We start from the raw sequence: 19654 nt of genomic DNA, 5'->3' as shown, positions 1-19654 counted from the left end.
CTTCTCTAGCTGTAGGCAAGCCACATGATAAAGACTAAAAAGGGTAACTAGCATTTGTTGAATATTCTCAGTATGGCATAATGAAAAATCAAAAGAAATCATACATGCCACAGCATCTTCTAAGCAGTTTATACAAACAGCTCAATACATTTGCAAGAAGAAAGAAAACAAATATATAAACTGAAGTGCAGAAAGTGATGTAGGGCTTGATGCTACTGCTAGAGCTGCCTTGGAGCTTCTGAGGGTTTTTGTGAGTTAAAAGAATATGTTTTGTGTAGAGCAGGAGTTGCGCAGGAGTAATTACATTCAAACAAATATTTGACACTTTTCATTTGGCTTCCTTTCACAGACTGCAGCCGTGTGCCTTTTTTTGGATGCTGGCTCAGGTGGCTTTCTTTAATCCTGGTGAAGCATGCCTTCCAGAAGACAGCTCATCAGAGATTTCTTTAAGGTGCTGTTGTAAAAAATTGGTGCCCACACCTGAGCAAAGACACTTTCAGGAGAGTTTGCGGGTTTAAATACAGGTAGGGCATGATGGTAGCACCGGTCTCATAGATCCCATGAAGGAAAATTGACTATTTCTTGGCCTGAACAGACAAGAGCTGGTTAACCATTCACATATGCAGTAAAGGAGATGTCAGGCCTTGTTTTGGCAGGGGTGGTGTTGTGAAAAGTAGTGAAGAGGCAGGTTCATACAAGTGCAGTGCTGACAAACTTGCAGCTACTGAAATTCCTGAGACATGTCACTTTCTCTTGCACCTCCATTAACCAGACAGATAACTATTTGTACTTGGGGAAGAAAACATAGACCATCCTTGTCGTTCCCAAAGAAAAGCCTTAGAAAACCACAAAGCTGAATATTCAATTTCAACCAGCATCAGGCTCGACATGCCCAGGGCTGGGGGTCTGCTGCCTACAAGGTGGGCAGTTTTGCTCCGAGGAAGGTACAAAACCTTGCAGCACTGACTGCATCAGCAGGGATGGGTTGTTCTCGCTCCTGCAGCTGCTCTTGCACCAGGACTACAAACACCCCAGCTGGCAATTTGCACCCAAGAAAGGAGGACTGGCATCAGAAAGGCAGAGCAGGGAATGAAAAGATAATTTTCCCAACACCCTCCTACTCATACAGTATTGCAGGTAGCTTCTGTAACTACGATAGCTGATTTTTCTTATCCGCTGCCAGGTGTTTTATTTCAATCAAGTTATTATCTTCATTTCTTTACCTCCTTCGCCATATAACTCCTCTCTATTGGCTCTTTAGAAGCAATCTGCAAGTTAAAAATTGGCCTCCTGGCTAGAATTAGATTTTACTCTTGCTCACCTAAAAGGAAAGACATCACAGATATCAACAGCCCTGTGTTTGGTATCATCACTGATTAAAACACCCTCTGACAAGCCTTGCCTGTGGGACACCTGGCTTCCTATAGCAGTCAAAAGAGAAGGTGGCCGGCTTCCCCAGCACTCCCCCCTGTGCATCACAGGCAATACTCTCCTCATGAGTTTCCCAAATCAGCTGGTTTCCATAACAATTCTGGCCCTGGAGGAGCCAGCTGGCTGCTGTAACCTGTCCTGGTAGCAGCGAGGAGGGGAGGGTTTGGCTGGCTGTCAAGCTCTGGGGAATTGATGTTGGGGGTCTGCTGGTCACACTGATTTCTACGCGCTGATTTCCTTATGCGTATAGGAAACTTGACGTGTAAGTATCCCATGGTGTAACAAATGACGGGTAGAAAAAAACACAGCCATAACATAAAATTATTGTCCTCTTGGAAGATACAGATGCCATTCAGGCTTCGGCTTCCAGCAAAACAGACCCAAGCCAGTCACGGTGTTTAGAGGACTTGCCCTCTGACCAGTCTGCATTCACCTCTTCACAAACCTCCGGTTCTGCTAACACACACAAGGAGAGGATTTTGCAGAGAGAAAGCTCTGTTAGGAAAAAGTTGCATAAGTCAGAAAGGACGAGAAGAGAGAAAGAGAAAAAAAGGACTAATAACTTTGAGTGCTCGGGGCAAGAGAAGAGCTTAAATCAAACTAAATGCTGGAAAAATTAGAGAAAATTTAGAGTTTGTTTGCTTTTGTCCTGCTTCAGGTAAAAGAGATTCCCTAAACTGCCCTGTTCTTATGTGATAAAAATCCAGAAGGTTTTCCTCTGTAGTTTCACAGCCCTAGAAACACAAATTCTGGCTGAATCCCAGAGGATAAATATTTACAAGAAAGATGGTCCTAATCATGTTGCCGTTTCCACTTGAGGACTAAGGTGTTTACATAGCGGTGGCCAACACAGAAGTAGAGCAGGACTCAGAGGCAATGCCAGAGGCAGATGGTCTCAGAGCACATTTCGGGTGTCAGATACCTCTGTTTCATCAAGCAGACAGCCAGTAGCCAGGTGAACATACATTCTTGCTAACAACATCTCTTACACAGTAAATACTGCCCATTGCCTCAGACCTGGCCTTTCTGGCTGCTCAAAAGCCTCCTTCACTCATGGTATTACTGTTCTTATTTTCACAGGTTTATTGGACGTGTTGCTGGAATCACACACGTTGCAAATATTTACATATAAATAAGGATGTGATTGTTTTTTCTACACAGCCTATGGGATTGAGTGGGCTTGACAGGTACTGAATTTTTCTCTCTCTTTTTCTCTAAACATTTTTTGTATTTGAACACCGTGTTACTTTCCTGGAGGCTTGATCCAGCCCCAACTTGATTGTATCAAAATTATAGGAGACACTTAAATCACACTAGTTCTCATTCCCTCTTTGGCCCTAGGAAAAGCCCCATTACCATTAATTTGTTGCTGTTACTCTTGCAATCAATTGTAGGCAAGTGTATAATAATGAAATTGTTCCTTCAGGTGAAATGGCATGGCCTGTTTTAGTAGGTTTGCTCCTTGTGAACATTCAAAGCTTTTCTACTGTTCCAAGCAGCAAGAAGCAGCTGTTGATTCCTCCCGGGCTGCAGCATTCACCTCCCAGGAGAGGATAAATCAGGTTACACTGTAGCTCCCACACAATCCATAGGATTTTTCACTCCTTTCAAGTTCAGGGTCAGTTTTTTCTATTGAGTGTATCCATGCATCTCATAGAAGGTAACTGGATTATACAGATTAACTACAGGGATAATAGGATTTTATGTTTGTAAAGAATGGCAGCTGAAAAAATATATCTTGACATGTCAGTGGAACAAGGTCCACTGAGTGAATCATGAACATAGAGCTAGCATGTCATATTTTAAAGAAGAAAATTGTATTTTAATACCAGGATCAGTTCTTCTGATTGTTACTTCATGGTTATGTGCCTGTAATTTAAAACACTGAAGATACGACTTATGGAATAGAAATCAGATAAGCATCATTCTATCAATGAATGAATCCCAGCAATTACCTCCCTGCCCCCTCCTGCATTGGGAAATCCTCTCTTGGAAAGGAGGGAATTAATATTCTACATGCATCTTCCATGAAACTAGGGTCTTCAGAGCAAGATGGTTTCTCAGAGATACAATTTGTGATGTCTTATATAAATGACTTCTTAATGAAGAATCCTAAGCCATCTTTTTACATTCATAATGTTAAAAGATATAATGAATACGAGATCTAGTTACTTAAATAGTTATAGGACTGGTCTTTGAGGCACAAAGCTCTTCTGGCATTCATGCTGTTCTCTATTTAGGGATGTGCATTCGGACAGCTAAGCTCCTTTGTACAGATAAAATAAAGGGCTTTGAAATTTGTATCATCAGTTACATTTCAATAGCTTTGCTGTGCAGACCAAATGCTCACATCTTACACCTGTCAATCTCAGCTCATTTTTGAGATTTTTACAATAGCAGCTCTCTGTACCTGCTGAAAACATTTTCATCTTCACCGTTGCTATAAAGACCCATATCAACAAGAAGGACAAATGGTTGGGCATACAGCGAATCTATTATTAAGCTGCTAACAAAGAGACAAAGTGGACAAAAAGGGAGGGAAGGGGTCTGCATGTGTTGTTGCTCACACACGTGTGGGCTTAACACAACCCCATCCCCTCTAACTTTGGGACAAAATCCCAGCTCTGAAGCCAAGTGAGACACACCACTGACTTCCTTGCAGATAGCACCTTGCTATCTTTCAGTTCTCTTCATTTAAGATGGTGCACAAGAAGTGTATAAAGCTTTTTCAAACTCCACGTCTGAATTTTTAATTAACAGAGAAATACAGCAGTACCAACATAACATATGGCATATTATTTGGTACTTACCTGGTATGTAGTTGCACAGTCTCTCCATGGCTGCCTTTACTGTACTGTTGTGCCACTGTGCAAGCTGTTCAATTACAGACACCACAAGCACGCATCCTTCAAACAAACAAACAAACAAAAAGAGTGAATATGGTTATCTGTGAAGTGTGATGAAGCACTCCACGCCATCAAAGTATTTCAGGCATCATTGGGCATTTCATTTCTTGAGATGTTCCATGGCAGACGAGTGTTCAAGGGGAAAAAAATACCTGTGAATTTCTGACTTTATTCAAAACCTGTAAGTTATCAGATAGAGGATGCTGATGCCAGAGGAGTGCACTGAACTGCCTGGCTTTTACAGCACTGGATGTTGCTCCTGAAAAAATGATTTTCCACCCTTTCAAGGATTAAGATTCAAGGAGCTGGGAGGACAGACACTGTTACAACTGCCTGCCTGGCCACCTGCTCTCTCATTATTTCTCACAACAAAAAAGGCACAGGTCTGTACTTGATAGGAGTTCTATACCTCTCCACACAAGCCACACAGAGAGCTACTGAAACTGAAAAACAAATGGGTGTGACTGCCTGCAGGAGAGATGGCATGAAGCAAATGTGGCTTCCGTGGCTTCACTTCTTCACAGAGTTTCCTCCGAAGCCCCACGGTGCTTGGCATGCACAGGGCTGATGGGCCCAGCTACGCATTTGCTAAAGCCATAATGTCTTCAGAGTTCATTCTGCTCTCCTGCTGTGGTTGGAAAGAAACCACTTCCTATGACCTACAAAGCTGGTTATTTCTCATTGCTAAGTCTAATTGCTCCTTGGACTGGCTGTGGCTGAGACCCAAGAACTCACACACTGTTATAAAGTGTTTCTTGAGATGTGCAGTACTTTTTCTGGTATTTTGGGGATGAAGTAGGTTCAATGTGATCCCCACACAGCAATCATTCAAAATCCAGGTGATGACCACAAGTGGTTCATTTCAATTCAATTTTAAATTGCTGTAGGCCAGCACCATGCTCTCTCTGTAGTGGCTTCACCATTTTATAAAGAAACCGCATTTGGTGATGCAAAGTCTGACCAATATAGTCAGACCTGACAGTCAGAGTGAGGTCAGTGCCTGGACTCAGAGCCTGTGTAACAGAGATGGGTATCCCAGGCAGCCAGGACACAAGGAGTCAGGATGCCAGTTTCCAGCAGCCTGAATAAAGATTTCTCTTTGAAATCCCTGTAGCTGAGCCCTATTTCCTCCCTTCTGGAAGAAATCTCAGCTCTCAGGGCTTGCTCTGACACAGTCTGGAAGTGAGCTGCAGTATTTGGATGTAGCTGCAGACCTACTTTTTTCCAAAGCTCAAGAGCATTAATGTTTATGTTTTCAGACTGGCCCAGCTCTTCAAAGTGAGCTTTTAAATTCCTTCCAAGTACCTCTGCCTATGTGCTATTAAATCAAAGTGTGGTTTTTCAACATAAATAACTTTGATGCTCCTATGGATCAAGTAGCAAGTCAAAGAGGAGGTAATACAATTGGAACTTGCTGTAAGACCAATATCTTCGAGTCTTCTATTACTTCTTCTAGCCCAAATACAGAAATCTACTGGAAATTACAGTGAACTTGCCACCTCTTTTGCAGGGATAAAAGCCCACTTCTCCATACTTATTAAATAAAATGCTCACTCAAAGTCCTCTGCAGAATGATTTATAAAGTTTGCTAAGAGCCATTACCTCCAGTCAGCCTAAAAGAACAGGAGAACAAATGGAGACAAATACAACTAAGAAAAACCCCTGAAGCAAGTCATTCCATCTTCCATCTCCCTTCCACCCCCCAAAATAGCCACAGGCTAGCCCAAGGAATTAACAGTTAATTAAAACACAAGAGCTCATAAAGAAAAAAGTACAAGTAGAATAATAAAGATCCAAACTAAAACCAAAAGGTATATCCAAGCTGGAGGGGAAAGCGTGCTCAGGACTTGGGCTTGGAGAACAGCTCAGGGCTATCTGGCCCCTGTTAAACCACAAGCAGATGCCTTAGCACAGCCTTAACCCATGCCATGCTCCAGGCAATCATAGAAGGCCATCTAGTCCAACCCTTCAACTAGATGTCTAGCCTGAATCTCCCCTCTTTTAGTTTAGAAGCATTATCCTTTGTCCTATTGCAAGTGGCCCTGCTAAAAAGTCTGTCTCCATCTTCCTTATAGGCCCCTTTTAAGTACTGAAAGGCCACAATAAGGTCTCCCCAGAGCCTTCTGTTCTCCAGGCACAATGTTTGTTCCTGTGCTGAGGAACAGTCCCCAGAGCACAGGCGGATGACAACACCCAGCTGAGGCAGGGCGGAGTTGAGATGTGTAAGAAACTTCAGTTGTTTGGGTGCAAGCCATGACCTGCACTGGCCCCAGAGACAGAAAACAGACGCTGGCTTATTTGCAAGGGTAGCGTGAGCACAGCCACTGTGGACCGACTCCGTTACTTAGGGCTGAGATGGCAGTGCATGTCCTTGAAACACACTGGAAACACACCTAAAAGACATAGCATAACTTGGTTCTTACAAGGCCATATTATTAACACACATGAGCAACCTACAGATAACCAAAACTAGCCTTCCATGTCTGCTTTATTCATGAGGATGGAGGCTCAGAAAAATTAAATTACCAAAATGTTGCCTTAACCACAAAACCACATACTATTTCATTGTCTTCCTTTCTCCTGTTACCAAGGTCAGGCCCTCGTCTAACAATCTTGCTGTCTAGAAGTCTGAAAGACAAAAAGGAGTCCAAGCAGAAAGAGAGCAAAAAGCCAGTCCTTTGATATTTTCTAAAGGAGACAGCTTTTGTTGTTTTACCTCTCATTCTTTTGCACCAGGAGCTTGAGGAAGCTATGAATAAGGATGTGCCATAGCTTAGCGAACATGGGTCCAGGAGTCTGTGAGGGGTGAAGATAAGGAGAGAAGGAAACTCGGGAGACACAGAGGTTAGCAATGTTAGCAGAGGAAAATGCTTCAGTGGGTAGAAGAACAGAACTGAGCAGAGGGGCAAATGGACAGCACAGATGGACTAGATGCCAATGCAGCTTGAGAAATAGGATGACCTGACCATACTGTGAAACTGCAAGCCTGGATGCAAACAAAGCAAGGGTAAAGCCCCCATTGTGAGCACAAGCATGAGCCAAGACACAGGGGGACAAGAGAAAATCAGAGGGATCTGGGATGTCAAGTCCCTGAGGCTGTCACACCAGGGAGCTGACAGTGTCACCAGCTGCAGCAGAGAGAAATTACACTCATTTTGCCTGTGCTGTGTAACTCAGCACCCCTGCGCCTTCAACCAGGGCCTCCCAGCACGCTTTGCAGAGAGGAGATAGTTCTTGTCTCTTGGTCCCTGGCTGCCCTGCCCACCTCTTCCACCCGCCTCACTTGATCGGCATCCCCGCTGAGTGGCATGGAAACAGGGGGCTCCAGCTGGGTCCAGCTTTCTAGAAGTCTATCTCCCACATCCAGCACACCCTCATCCTCTGCAGGCCAAGAGTGTGCCATGCATTGTCACAATGCAAACGCTGCTCATCTCCCCCCAGTGCCCACACCACGACTTGTGCCTCCTGTGTGGTGGTGGGTCTGCTCCAGCCGCAAGCAGAAGTCAACACCTGCAGCATCTCTGCATCCTTGGGTGCCAAAATGCTGGCTCCAGTGCTGCAAGGAGATATTTTATTTCAGTGAAAATGCTGGCCTGATAAAAACATCCATGCAACAAGCTGACCCTCTCACAATGGGAGAGACCAGCCCATGACATGGCGAGAGGAAAGTTCTTTCCTTGTCTGCTGGGGAAGGTGTGGGCAGATGAGGAAAGAGCTTTCCTGTGGCTGCAGTGCTGCACAGCCCCGTTGCACCTCAGAGCACCGCTTTTGTGCTGAAATAGAGTAATTCATCCCAAGTGCAGGCTGAGCAGCCTGCCTAATGGTTCGTCTCAGGGTGAGGGTGCAAAGAGACTCCTCTCTCTCTGACTCAGATGTTGTCCCCATGACTCTCATTTTCATCATCACAGTGAGGTCTTCTTGCCTCCAGTAGAGTCAGTGCAGAGAAAGGGGCTTAAGGACAACCAGCCCGATTGCTCAAAATCCAGAAAGTTAGGCCGAGGATAAAAATAGCCCTGGTGTTTCTATTTCCTCTGTTATACAAGACAACAGTCTCCATGGAATGTGTTTCTCTCTCATGTTTGTCAAGGTACCACAGAGAGGGGGAAAAAGAATAGCTATTTTTGATTCAGCTCTGCCAAATGGAAACAGAATTCTTAATCACAAACACAATCATGCAGGTAACCCTGCTCATGGAGCGGTCTCCCAGCAATTAAATGGAATTTTTTCATGTTGATTAAGTCAGTTAGACACTTTTATGTCTATTGAACCAGGCCTAAAGGGAGATTTGCTTCACATGAGAATTAATGGAGCCATCGCTGAGTTTGTGTAGTACTTAATGCAGTACCTTGGGCTACCAGATGCAATATGAATATAAATAACAATAATAATACCCTGACTACTTGGGAAAACCCCACAGAGCTGAACTTCAAAATGTTTACCCTCCTAAACTAGTCCTTGCTATCAGAGAGAGGATGCTTCTGGTCACACTGTTATACCCTCTCTGACTCAGGTACCCACAGACCCCACCTTGGTTTTTCAAATGCTCCCACACAAATGCACTTATTCCAGATGAAATGCTTACACTTCACAGGACAAGACAATCAAGAAAGTCTTGACTGATTTTCAAAGGCGTCTGCAGTTTTACTTGAGGCATCCTCAGCCTCAGGTGCTGCAGCTGAAGTCCCTAGACCCAAATCTGGGGAGCCTTCCTGCCCTTCAGTGGGAAAGGTGCTCCCCAGGAATGTGTGTCACTAACATGTGTCACCAGCTGATCTGCTCTGTGGTTCCCCTGTTTACCCAAGATTTTATCAGGTGCTCTTGGTCCACCTCTCTTTACTTCTCGTGGCCTGCTGGCAGCTCTTACTGACCCACCATGGATCATGTCCATGGCAATGACTGCTTATGTTTGAGCCCTGCTGGCTTCAGAGCCTTTCATTTAGACTGATGTCATCAGGACCAGTTTTTGGGCTGAAGATTGTAAATTACTTAGGAAAAAGTCTGCATCCTGGGAGGAGAGGAGGAGGAATATCTGAGAGGACTCACTGTAGGTCAGGCAGTCTAATACACCCACAATCCTTTCTTTTTTAATAAAAATGTGCTCCTCCCAGTAATTCAGATTTATCTTTTAGGACAACCTATCTCCTGTGTTGGGCTACAGGCAAACCCTCAAGAGGTTAGGGTCTATAAATTAAAGTTAACTCAGACTGTCCTCACTCCTACTCCAAACCTGCCCTCTTTTTAACTGTATGTATCATCTTCTCTGGATTTAGTGACAGAAAAAGACTTCACTATTGGCTGCAGCATAAGAAGTCACTACCCTCTAATGAAGTCAACAGAAATCTCCCTGCACACCAAGTATCATCAGAAATGCTAACCAGTTATCCTAGCCTTTAATAGGTCTTAATTCTGCTGGCTAAAAATGGAAAATAATTAGTTAGCTGAAAAGGACAGGGGGAACTCAGCTGTCTTCGGCTGTAGAAATCTCACTACTTCAATTACTTATGATGTGCATGAGAATTTAAGCTCTATAATAGTCTGGTATCAGTAGAAAAGCACTTCCAGATCTGGACAGTCATTAGCAACTATTGCTTGCTTTTAATTTAGTAGATATTTACATGCTATTTGTTTCTCTTCTTGAGCTGGGCACATATAAGGCAATGTAGATAGGCTTCATAATTAAAGGTCAAAAAAAGCTCTAAATTTTTTATAGTTGCACATCATTTCTTCAGAAATAAGTTTCAAGAAATTGACTCTGTTTTCACACTTCAATAACAGGTTTCAGTGCCTTGACAGGCTGAAGGATGCTTTCTCTGGAAGAAATTCATTGATATTTTAATACCTACCAGCCATTAGAAACTAGACTCTGGTATTAATAAAATGCCTGTCTCTTTTCATGATAGTTTGTCCCATCTGCTATTAATTTCTGAAGAGATAAGAGAAAACCATAACCATTTTGCTCAGCAGAAGTAATCTGAAAACTCATACGTCAGGAAGTACTTCTCTTCATGAATTTGAAAATAGTGTGTAATAATAAAATGACATTTCCAATAAGCTCAGGGAAAAAAAAAAATCATACTCCAATAAAAAATCGGAGCTAGAGAAATTCATTTCTTCACTGTGAAGCCTCTGGCAGTTTGAGCAGACTATTTAACTTAATCCACTTCTGCCGCACACGTTTGAAAGCCTCTATAATTAGAATTATACCCAGGGACGTCAAGAAGTGTCTGGATAGTGAAAGCTGCCTCTCTAAGTTTCAGATTTGTAGATATATTTGTCTGAGTAAAACTCTGTTAAATGGGATTTCTGGCACCTGGCACATCCTTCTTTGCCATCCTTTGCTCACATTCCTGGGTGCTGGAGATATCTCTTGCCCCTCCAACCATATCACTGTTCCCCAGCCATAAATTAAACATACCCCCTGGAGCACAAGGAGGAAATAAGCCCAAGAAAGTGGCCCTGGACACAAATAGCTCCCTGCAAACCCTGCCAGCTGGGCTGTGGTCACCCTGCTCACTTCTGGTGGAGCCGGAGCCTCTCTTGGCAAAGAGGCAAAACTCTGACTCAAATATCTGCCTGCAGCACCGAGACCCTGTGTAAGTTAACCTATCTATCACATTGCTGGTTTTATACAGAAGATGAAGGTTTTCCCAAAACATAATCTTCGCTTCTTCCTTTTAGAGGTGATCATAGGCTCAAATGCAGTTCTTAAAGCCTGAGGATGAGGAGTCCCCAGAGCCTGTCTACAAAAGATGATACTGCTACTTCTCATGCAGATGCTGTTGATCTGGTGTAAAAACAACTCCTTTCTAATGCATCTAATCCAGTTCCAGTTCAACATAGAACAAGATATTCCTGTTTGAAATAAGAGTGTTCACATGGGGATCCTCTGAGATGGATACATGCACATGGGTGTTTTAGGTACAGGCAGACCATGGAAATGCAAAGTTACGATACAGGAATGTTTTCTTTTTCACTATGCATTCCTTTCCTAATACTTCTCAATACCCATTTTGCCATCTTTTGCTGCTTCTCAGAACTGAGCTGATACTTTCAAAGAACAGTCCTCTATAACCTCAAGATTTCATTCCAGTGTGGAAATATAAAGCTCAAATGACATACCTGTACATTCAAACTTAGGATAGTTATTTTCCCATATACAGGCAGAGGATTTGTTGCTTTGAAAGGTAATTTAGAAAAGGAACTGAGTGTAAAAGTCTTTTAACTCAGACTTTGCTTCCTATTCCATTTACAGTGTTAATGTATTTCACAGAGATACTGAAGTGATGGAATATAATTATAGGTATCCATATTCAAATCTGTTGGCATATACCAGACCTTTTCCCCCTAAATTCGCTAAGTGTCATAAAAGATCTTGGAAATGCTAAATAGTACACTATAACCAAACCTGTCACTGGGCATAAAATTACATATAGTATACTGGCTAAAGACATTTAAAAAATATTAATATCAATATGGCAGTACTTTGAGTGCATTGTAGCTCTGTAACCCTAGAATATCAATTGTGATTTCTGTTGCTCATGCAATAGCAGTGAGCCACTTCAGACCCCTAGCTTCAGAGCTCTATGTATTCATTATTGTTTCCTTAAGACACCCAAAGAGGACTGTGATACAGTTATGCCAGTACAGAAAATTCAGTTTCTGTCTAGTAGAAGACTCTGGTATCCATACCTGCCAGCCAAATGTATCCCTAGTGATTCCTACATTACACTTTAAAGAACCTTATTTAACAAAATCTATAACTCCAAGCATTTCCGATGGAAATGCTTTCTGCACTAATTAAGAGGGGGAAAAAAGTGTATGTATGTGTGCCATTAACATATTTTTCTTTTTCAAATCAGAAAAGTGTATTAAAAATTTACTGAAGGCTGCATGGTTGCAGGGGTAGCTAATGGAACTGGATATATTCATCCTTGTCACAATGGTTTGACCATTTTAAGATTCTGAATGCACAAACTTTGTTTCGGATATACAGTTCCTAAAACTGCTTAAAGTGATTGCTTAAACATAAGCAGAAGTTCTGTACAGGGCTAACATATGAACAAGTGTGGGAGGCACACACGTTGTGGCAATCAGCAACCAACCAGACCATTAATACTAAATAAATAAGATTATAAAAAGAAACTTATACCAAAGGCAAGCACCAGAAAGAAAAGCATACAAGACTACCCATGTTTACCAATGAGCAAAAAAATATATATGACTGTGTATTTACATACACATACATGTATATATGTCGGTATGCTAAGCACATCTTTTTATAGTGATTGATAGATATATTTGCATTTTACAGACATAAACTTTCAATAAGACTTGGTGTGATTTTGAAAATTAAATTTTTACCATCAGTTGCTGAAAAATGTGAATCCCTGTAGAAAACATTCTTATTTTAATAGCTGCTTTATTATCACTACAGTACTGCTCAAATGCCTGTCTTTCTTTTATCTGAAGTATAATCATATGAAAAAATTTTATGGTCAGATTTGATATTTATTACTGATCATCAGGCCAAATTTTGCCACTGAGTAAAATGAACAATGTTGATGAAGTGAACAGAGGTTCTGTGGCTTGGCACTGCTTTATCTGGACTCAAAGTCGATTCCCAGCCTTTTAGAGCAAAATACATTGTAGTGCTACATTGATATTGGGCATGGCCTTTTTACAGAACTCACTGAGCTGTAAATTATACGTTCTGTCATGGTGCCTCCCCAGACAATATGTGTACAGCTGCTTTGTCTGAGCGCAGTTATTAAAAGCCTCCAAGTCCATTTGGCGTGTTCCATTGTGTTGAGGTTATTGGGAACTCCAAATGCCACCGGTCCTGCTGCCGCACCACAGGGCATATTTCATCCCTGCACTCACGCGCAGCTTGACAGAGGCAAACTGTTGGGGACATTGACTATCACACAAATCAACACAGGTAGAAGCTGGTGTTTTACACTGCTGGGAAGCTTGGAAACATCCATTCTTTAATGTAATCAACGCTAAAAATACATTTCAAAAACATGCTTCTTCATACGCCAGGAATTATATGCTAGTGGGTTAAGGGAAGAGGTGACCTGCAAAGTTTGCTGAGAATGGCATTATATCAAGTATAAAGACACGGAAATTTGCTTTCCCGGCTGCTGACTTGCAGGATCTCTGCTCGCGAGCAAAGGAGATGGAAAGCGCTGCTGTCTGACTCTATTGAGCACTCCCTGACTAATCCCTTCCTTCCAATAAGGGCAGCCAAAGTTAATCGCCTAAGGAGCAGGGCAGTCTGCTGCTGGGGAGAAAATAAATAAACCTTGCTATTTGTAAATGGTTCTTGTGGTCACAGCACAGAAACCCCGAAAAGCCAGCCTAGCAGAAGTCATCTCACACAAGCCTCTGCCCTAGTAGCTGATCTATGGCATATATGTCATTCCAAAGGGACAGGGAAGACACAGATCTGTTAAGATCTCTAATGAGGTCTTCCACAGCCTTCTCAGGAACTGGTGACAGGGCTCACTTATCACTACGATTAGAAAATTTTCTGCCTAACCTGAATGTCCCTACTGGTATCCATTTCTGTTATTTCTTGCCATAGCTGTTATGAACCTGGAGAACAGATCACCCCTTTAATGTTTTAGAGGACAGATATCGTGTTTTTTCTCAAGTTTTTCTTCTCTAGACTTAATAATTCCAATTTATTCAGTCTTTCTTTACAGTTCATGTTTGTTTTTCTACAAAACCTCTTGTCACTCTCCTGTTGACACATCTCGGTGTACGCAGCGTGTGCATTCTTTGTGACAGCATGCCATCATCGTGCCACTAAGCCCAGATGATCTTCCCTAGGGATGCTACCCTGCTGGTTGTTCCTCATCTGCTACGTGTGTCATTGTGCTTCTGCTGAAGTGCCTTCAACATACCCATATTAAAATGATCTTTTCGGGGGGCAAGTACTCCAAGTTTTCAAGATTGTTATGAATTTAATCCTGCCCTCCATTGCAAACCTTTTCAGCTTTAAATGAGCTGCTAATTTAATAGCACACTATTTCATTATCCTGGCTAATGAATATATTGAATGATACTATGTTCAAAACAGAGGTCCAAGAAAGACCTCATTTTGTACATCCTTACACTTAGGGAGTGAGTCACTCGTAATTACTCTCTCAACAAGGCCACCCATCAGTTTTGTCCTGCCCTGTAGAAGCTTAATCAATGTCACATATCTCTCAGCCATTAGATTAGTGCTTAGGTGGTGCCAAAATCCCTGCTAAAGTCCAGCTGTAATATCTACTACTCCTTCTGTGCTTACATGCCATTATCACACCAGAAAAGAAAATTAGATTGATCTGACATTGTTTCTCCTTGATAAATCCAGTGAGGATCTTACTCATATTTACTTCTGAATGGCACTTTTACAAAGTTTTATTAACTATTGCAGGATTTTTCTAGGAATTGATGTTTAACTGACTGATTCCTCAAATTTCCTTTCAGCACCATGTTGAAGAGAGATGAACACAGCAGTTCCCTCCTGCTTTTCAGTATCTCCCCCACTTTCTGTGTCCTCCAGGGCAGCTTCTGCCTTTCCTGAGGTTGCTTCACATCCTTCTGGATGAATTCACCTTTGCTAAAGAACAGGATAATTTGCAAAGACCCTTTAAGGGCTTTGTTGTAATTCAGGGTGGTGAGAGGTGTGGAATAAAACCTTTAAAAATTAACCAGAAGTAGTAGAAAATTAAAGAACATGATCTTAGGTATGATGAAACATTAACACCAGTGTGAACAGTTCACAGTGTTACTGTACTGTCTTTGTGAATTTTAACTTAAGTAAAACTTTACTTGCCCTGTGAAATAGGCAGTACTTTTTTCATTTAACAGGTGGGGAAATCAAAGACCTGAGTATCTAAAGGGCTCTTTCAAACTTGTTTTTTGAGAGAAAAATACACAACATCTTGTTGTCAGGATGTCCAACTGAAATTCTGAGGTTGTACCTAGCAAAAGGGTTTCCAGGTCTTGTCCTGAATAAATCCCTTAAGCCATACTGCCAGTCAGTAACAAACCCAGAAATAAAAACCAGACCTAGCATCCAGCTTCAAAAACAGTGCACAGAGCAAAAAACCCACCATCTTTACATGAGGAGAAACAGCTTCATGGGCCTTTGCATAGTGGAAAACTTATTAAAACCCTTTTGTCTACCATAAGGAAAAAGCAGAAGAGTATATCACACACCAAGCGTGCAAGAGGCCCAGAGGAAGTACCTGAGCTGATTTCATGTTATGCAAAAGGCTGGCATTCTTTCCAGCCTGGGAGGCAAGAAACACTGATGGAAAAAAGAGACTGTCAGATATTGGGAATTTTTTTTCTAGTTACAGGGCCAAAGAAAGACCATGTATCTATTTAAGAGCAGGTTGGAGATGGTTAGGAACTGCTTTGGTATACTACATCTGATTTTATGGCCAGGAGGATCATCATCAGGTCCTTTGCCTCTCTTTTCCATAATTCTAAAGGGCAGTAGTATTGAAGCCCTTTTCAAGTGGGAACACTTTCCGGATGCTTTACTTTTACACCAAATCAGTTATGAAAAGATTTTTCCCTGCATGAAGCAGCCAAACTTTTCAAGAAAATGCAGCAAAAATGATGTGACTTTTTCTGTAGTTACTGAGGCTGACTAAAACTTTTCTCCAGATGTTTTCTAACACAAGTTTGCTGTAAAAAAGTCACCTTCTTATTTAGACAAATAAAAATTTGAAAGCAGAAATGTTTTGGTCAACCTCCCCCTATGTCATCTGCATTGTTCAGCCTGCTGTGGCACATCCCTGGACACTTACCCTCCTCTCTTCCAGCCTTATTCAGTATCAGCATATAGGTGCTTCCCAGAATACATTTCCTAGGATGTGCTAAGGGCAGGAAAGTCCCTTGAAGCATCCAGATGCTTTCCCAGTGTTACCAGAGTATACCGGGGGAGATGCGGCCAACCCAGGGAGCACTATTAGCAAGGGCAACAGAAGGTGGCATCAATCAAGTTGTATCACATTCAACAGAGCTACCAGAGTTGCATTTTGCTCTCCTGTCATATCATTTCTATATTTTTCTTTAATAAGTGTGATACTTTCAGTGGAAAGGCTTAATGGAAAATATTTTCTTGGGTTTGTTACTGAAAGAGCATCCGTTTTCTGACTGGTTTGGCTACTAACATAGCAATCTCGATCATGCAGGTGGTACACACACAGAAGTGATCAGAAACGATTATTCAATGTGCAGACACCTCATTTCCCTCAGAAAAAGAGAGGCAAATAACTTTGAAAGATTACACATCTGACCACGCATTTAACTTGCATTGAAAATTCAATTTCTTCAATAAAATCTCCTACATACTTGGCATTTTTCATGTTAAAAAAGCTATCTTGATCTATAAGGGCAAGAAGACATGGAAAAAGTTTTTGGGGCTCTCTCCCAATGCCTTCCCAGATGACAAACTGAGCTAGCAGGGTCTGGGGTTGAGCTGTTGAAAGGAAATCACAAGCTTCCTCCCACAGCTGAAGTTAATCTCGGCTTAATTTCTGCTCCTAAAAGGGCTGGTCACTGAATCTGCCACAAGAACTGACATTATCCCTTCTCCATGCCACAGCAGGTGTAACCCACAGCTGCTCCCTTTCCCACTTGTGAAAAGGAAGAGATGTGGATGGCTTGTCAGTGTTTTCAAGGGTTACTTGAGAGAGCAGATGATCACTGAAAGCTGAGAGGTGGCCTCCTGGGCTTGCAGCCAGCAGCCCTCCTTGCTAGCCCTGGCCTGTGTGGTTTAATGCCCTGTGTGCTTCATTTTTAGGTTGTGGTTTACAGAAGTGTAGACGGTCTGTTTTGGTCCCAAGTCAAGCTCATGTGGAGGCTTTTAAGTGAATGGACACCTCAGAGAGAGTAACTGGTATGGGAGGCAGTTTTTTTGCTGTCTACCCGCTGACCAAACATGCTGGGGAGATGCTCAGTGGTCCCAGCAAAAAGGCTGGTGCACAATTTATCTTGTGCAAGGCAAATTCAATCCAATGTACAGTCACTTTAGGAATTTAGAGCCTTGCTGGGACAATAGGATGCTCATACCTGACATTTAAAAAACAGCAGCATAAAAATCATGTGGGTGAGCAGGCTCACCGCCTTTCCTGCGACATTGAAATGGTAGCTGCCTAAAGATCTCACCATTAAAAGCCACCACTTCCCTCTCGCTCTGGCAGCTGCTGGGTCACTGCTTATGTGGCTGTCAGCCCAAACAAGGTCAGCCTCTGACAGCCATTTCTGCTTTTCACAACTTGCTCTCAATTTCTGGCTGGTGGCTGAACCCCAGCAGGGGCTCCGCAAGCCTCACCGACCTGACTTCACCCCGCTTTCAGTTCACCCTGCCTCACCAGCCCCAAAATCCGCAGGGGCACTGCAGACAGCTCAGAAGTAAGGAAAAAAGCTGTTTTTATCAAGTGTAGGATTATTATTTCTAATTGTGCTCCTTGAGCCACAGAGAAAATAATTTGGGGCTGAAAGGAAATATTTCCTTCTAAAGGATGGAGAACTGTGACAGGATTTATGTTTACAGCACAAAAGCTAAAATAAAATAAAATGTTTGATCACAATGCATGAGTTATATCCATCATTTAAAACTTGCTCACATATTAAATATAAGCTACCACATCTCTTTAGGTATACAGTTTCCCACCAAGGGCATTTCTGGTGCAGAAATACCCACAGTTCATGCTGACTTTGGCATAACTGGTCTTGCTTTGGGAATCACTTAAACAGCTGAGGCTATAGGATACCCCCAGCTATAGCTGCTGTGGAGATCGTCACAGTCACCAAGTGACATGAGAGGAGGGGTTGCCAAAACATGCCCGCTCCACTTTAGTACATGTCATGCAGATGCATGTGCTCACGAAACAGAAAGGAAATGTGAGGAAACAGACCTTGCAACTTGGCTACCCGGAGATGGCCATCCAGACCACAAAGCTCTCTGGCCTGCATATGGACCAACAATTCTTAAGAATTGTTTCCTAGGCAATGAAATCAATTAGGAGACCCTGGGCAAGTCTGAGGGAAACCTTTGCCGTCCTGCAGTTAATCAAAAAGCATCGTGAACCCTAACAAATACCAGGACCCCATAACAACTTCTTTCCAGACCTGCAGATGTTAAAGCCAGCTTTTCAGATGCCGTTCCCCACAGAGTAAAAACATGAACTTTGGGAAGCAGCCACTCAAAAACAAAATCATAAAATAGTTCCAGACACCATGCTGGCCTTGTAAAATCTTTGGTGGTTATTTCAACAAAGACTGTGAGTATTTTGTAGTATAGCTGTTGAAATAGATAAAGGAATGATTTACGATGTGCAGAGGAATTCTCAGCTCACTGGTGAAGTAACAAATGAACTAGTCCAGCAGGCAAACAAAACCTGAATACATACCAACACAGGTGTGTCCTTTGTACAGCCCAGAGGGGAACGAAGGGGCTGGTGGGTCATTTCCATGGGGGAGAGGTGAGGAAGAGGCAGCCTTTAGCAGAAGCATGAGCCAGAGGATGCAGAATAAATTAAGGAATATTTGCCTTGACCCCCTCATCCTAAGGAAGGAAAAAAAGGAAGAAATCAGGTGGGAAGGGTACATATGGACCTGTATTCCCTGAATGCTCAGGGAGCATCCTGCATCCTTCTCTCATGAGCAGCTTGCTGTGAAAGGAGGCTCAACGCCCATGTTGCTAAACGGAATGCAGGAGCTGCTTCCTGGAGGGAGGACACCCACATCTGCCCTCTCATGGGGTGCACAGAGGATCTCGCACCCACACATAGCAGGTGCTCTCCTGGCTCCTGCCTTCTGCATACCCCTCAGCCCCTCTCAGTCCATTTTGGGGGGCACCCACCACATCCCAGCGAGACCCATAGACGTGGGCACCCCGGGTCATTCCCCGCACCCGCCTCCCACGCCCCCGCTGCCCCGTTTGCAGCTCTTCCCAACCTGCTGGCCTGGGAGGACCAAGGGGGTTGCATGAACAGCTCTGGCTCAGCGCTGCTGCTTCTCCTGCCGTAGCGGCAGATGACTAACGACCTTAAACCACAGTAGCTGCTGGAGCCACTCAGCATTAATAACGTAAGACACTCCCCTGAACAACTAGTGTTGCAAAAAGAAAAAAAAAAAAACACAACACAACTCCAGAAACCCTTCCCCCTTGCTGCCTCCACTCTGCCCTCCTCCGCAGACAAAAATATATATATATATATCTCCGTCTGCTTCTGTAAGATTTTTCAAGCAGCATTTTCATTTGAGAGGACCAGGCACGAAAAATAAAAGCAAGGTGCCGCTGG

General features: G+C 42.8%; 1 protein-coding gene across 1 annotated transcript in view; it reads right to left on the bottom strand.

Moving 5' to 3' along the window:
* AOAH (acyloxyacyl hydrolase) overlaps positions 1-19432 on the bottom strand; it is a gene marked incomplete at its 5' end in the record, with an annotated part of 82151 nt that extends 62719 nt beyond the window's left edge. The window contains 3 exons of the mRNA XM_082045962.1: positions 4242-4337; positions 18761-18915; positions 19308-19432. Of these exons, the coding sequence (XP_081902088.1) occupies positions 4242-4337; positions 18761-18915; positions 19308-19432 (376 nt within the window). The remainder of the gene's footprint in view (positions 1-4241; positions 4338-18760; positions 18916-19307) is intronic.
* Between the last annotated feature and the right edge of the window lie 222 nt (positions 19433-19654).

Source organism: Streptopelia decaocto (assembly GCF_964273445.1).
Source record: "Streptopelia decaocto genome assembly, chromosome: 2".
In the NCBI taxonomy this organism is placed as follows: domain Eukaryota; kingdom Metazoa; phylum Chordata; class Aves; order Columbiformes; family Columbidae; genus Streptopelia; species Streptopelia decaocto.
The sequence above is the reverse complement of the archived record's forward strand: the minus strand, read 5'-3'. Positions and strand labels throughout refer to the sequence as shown.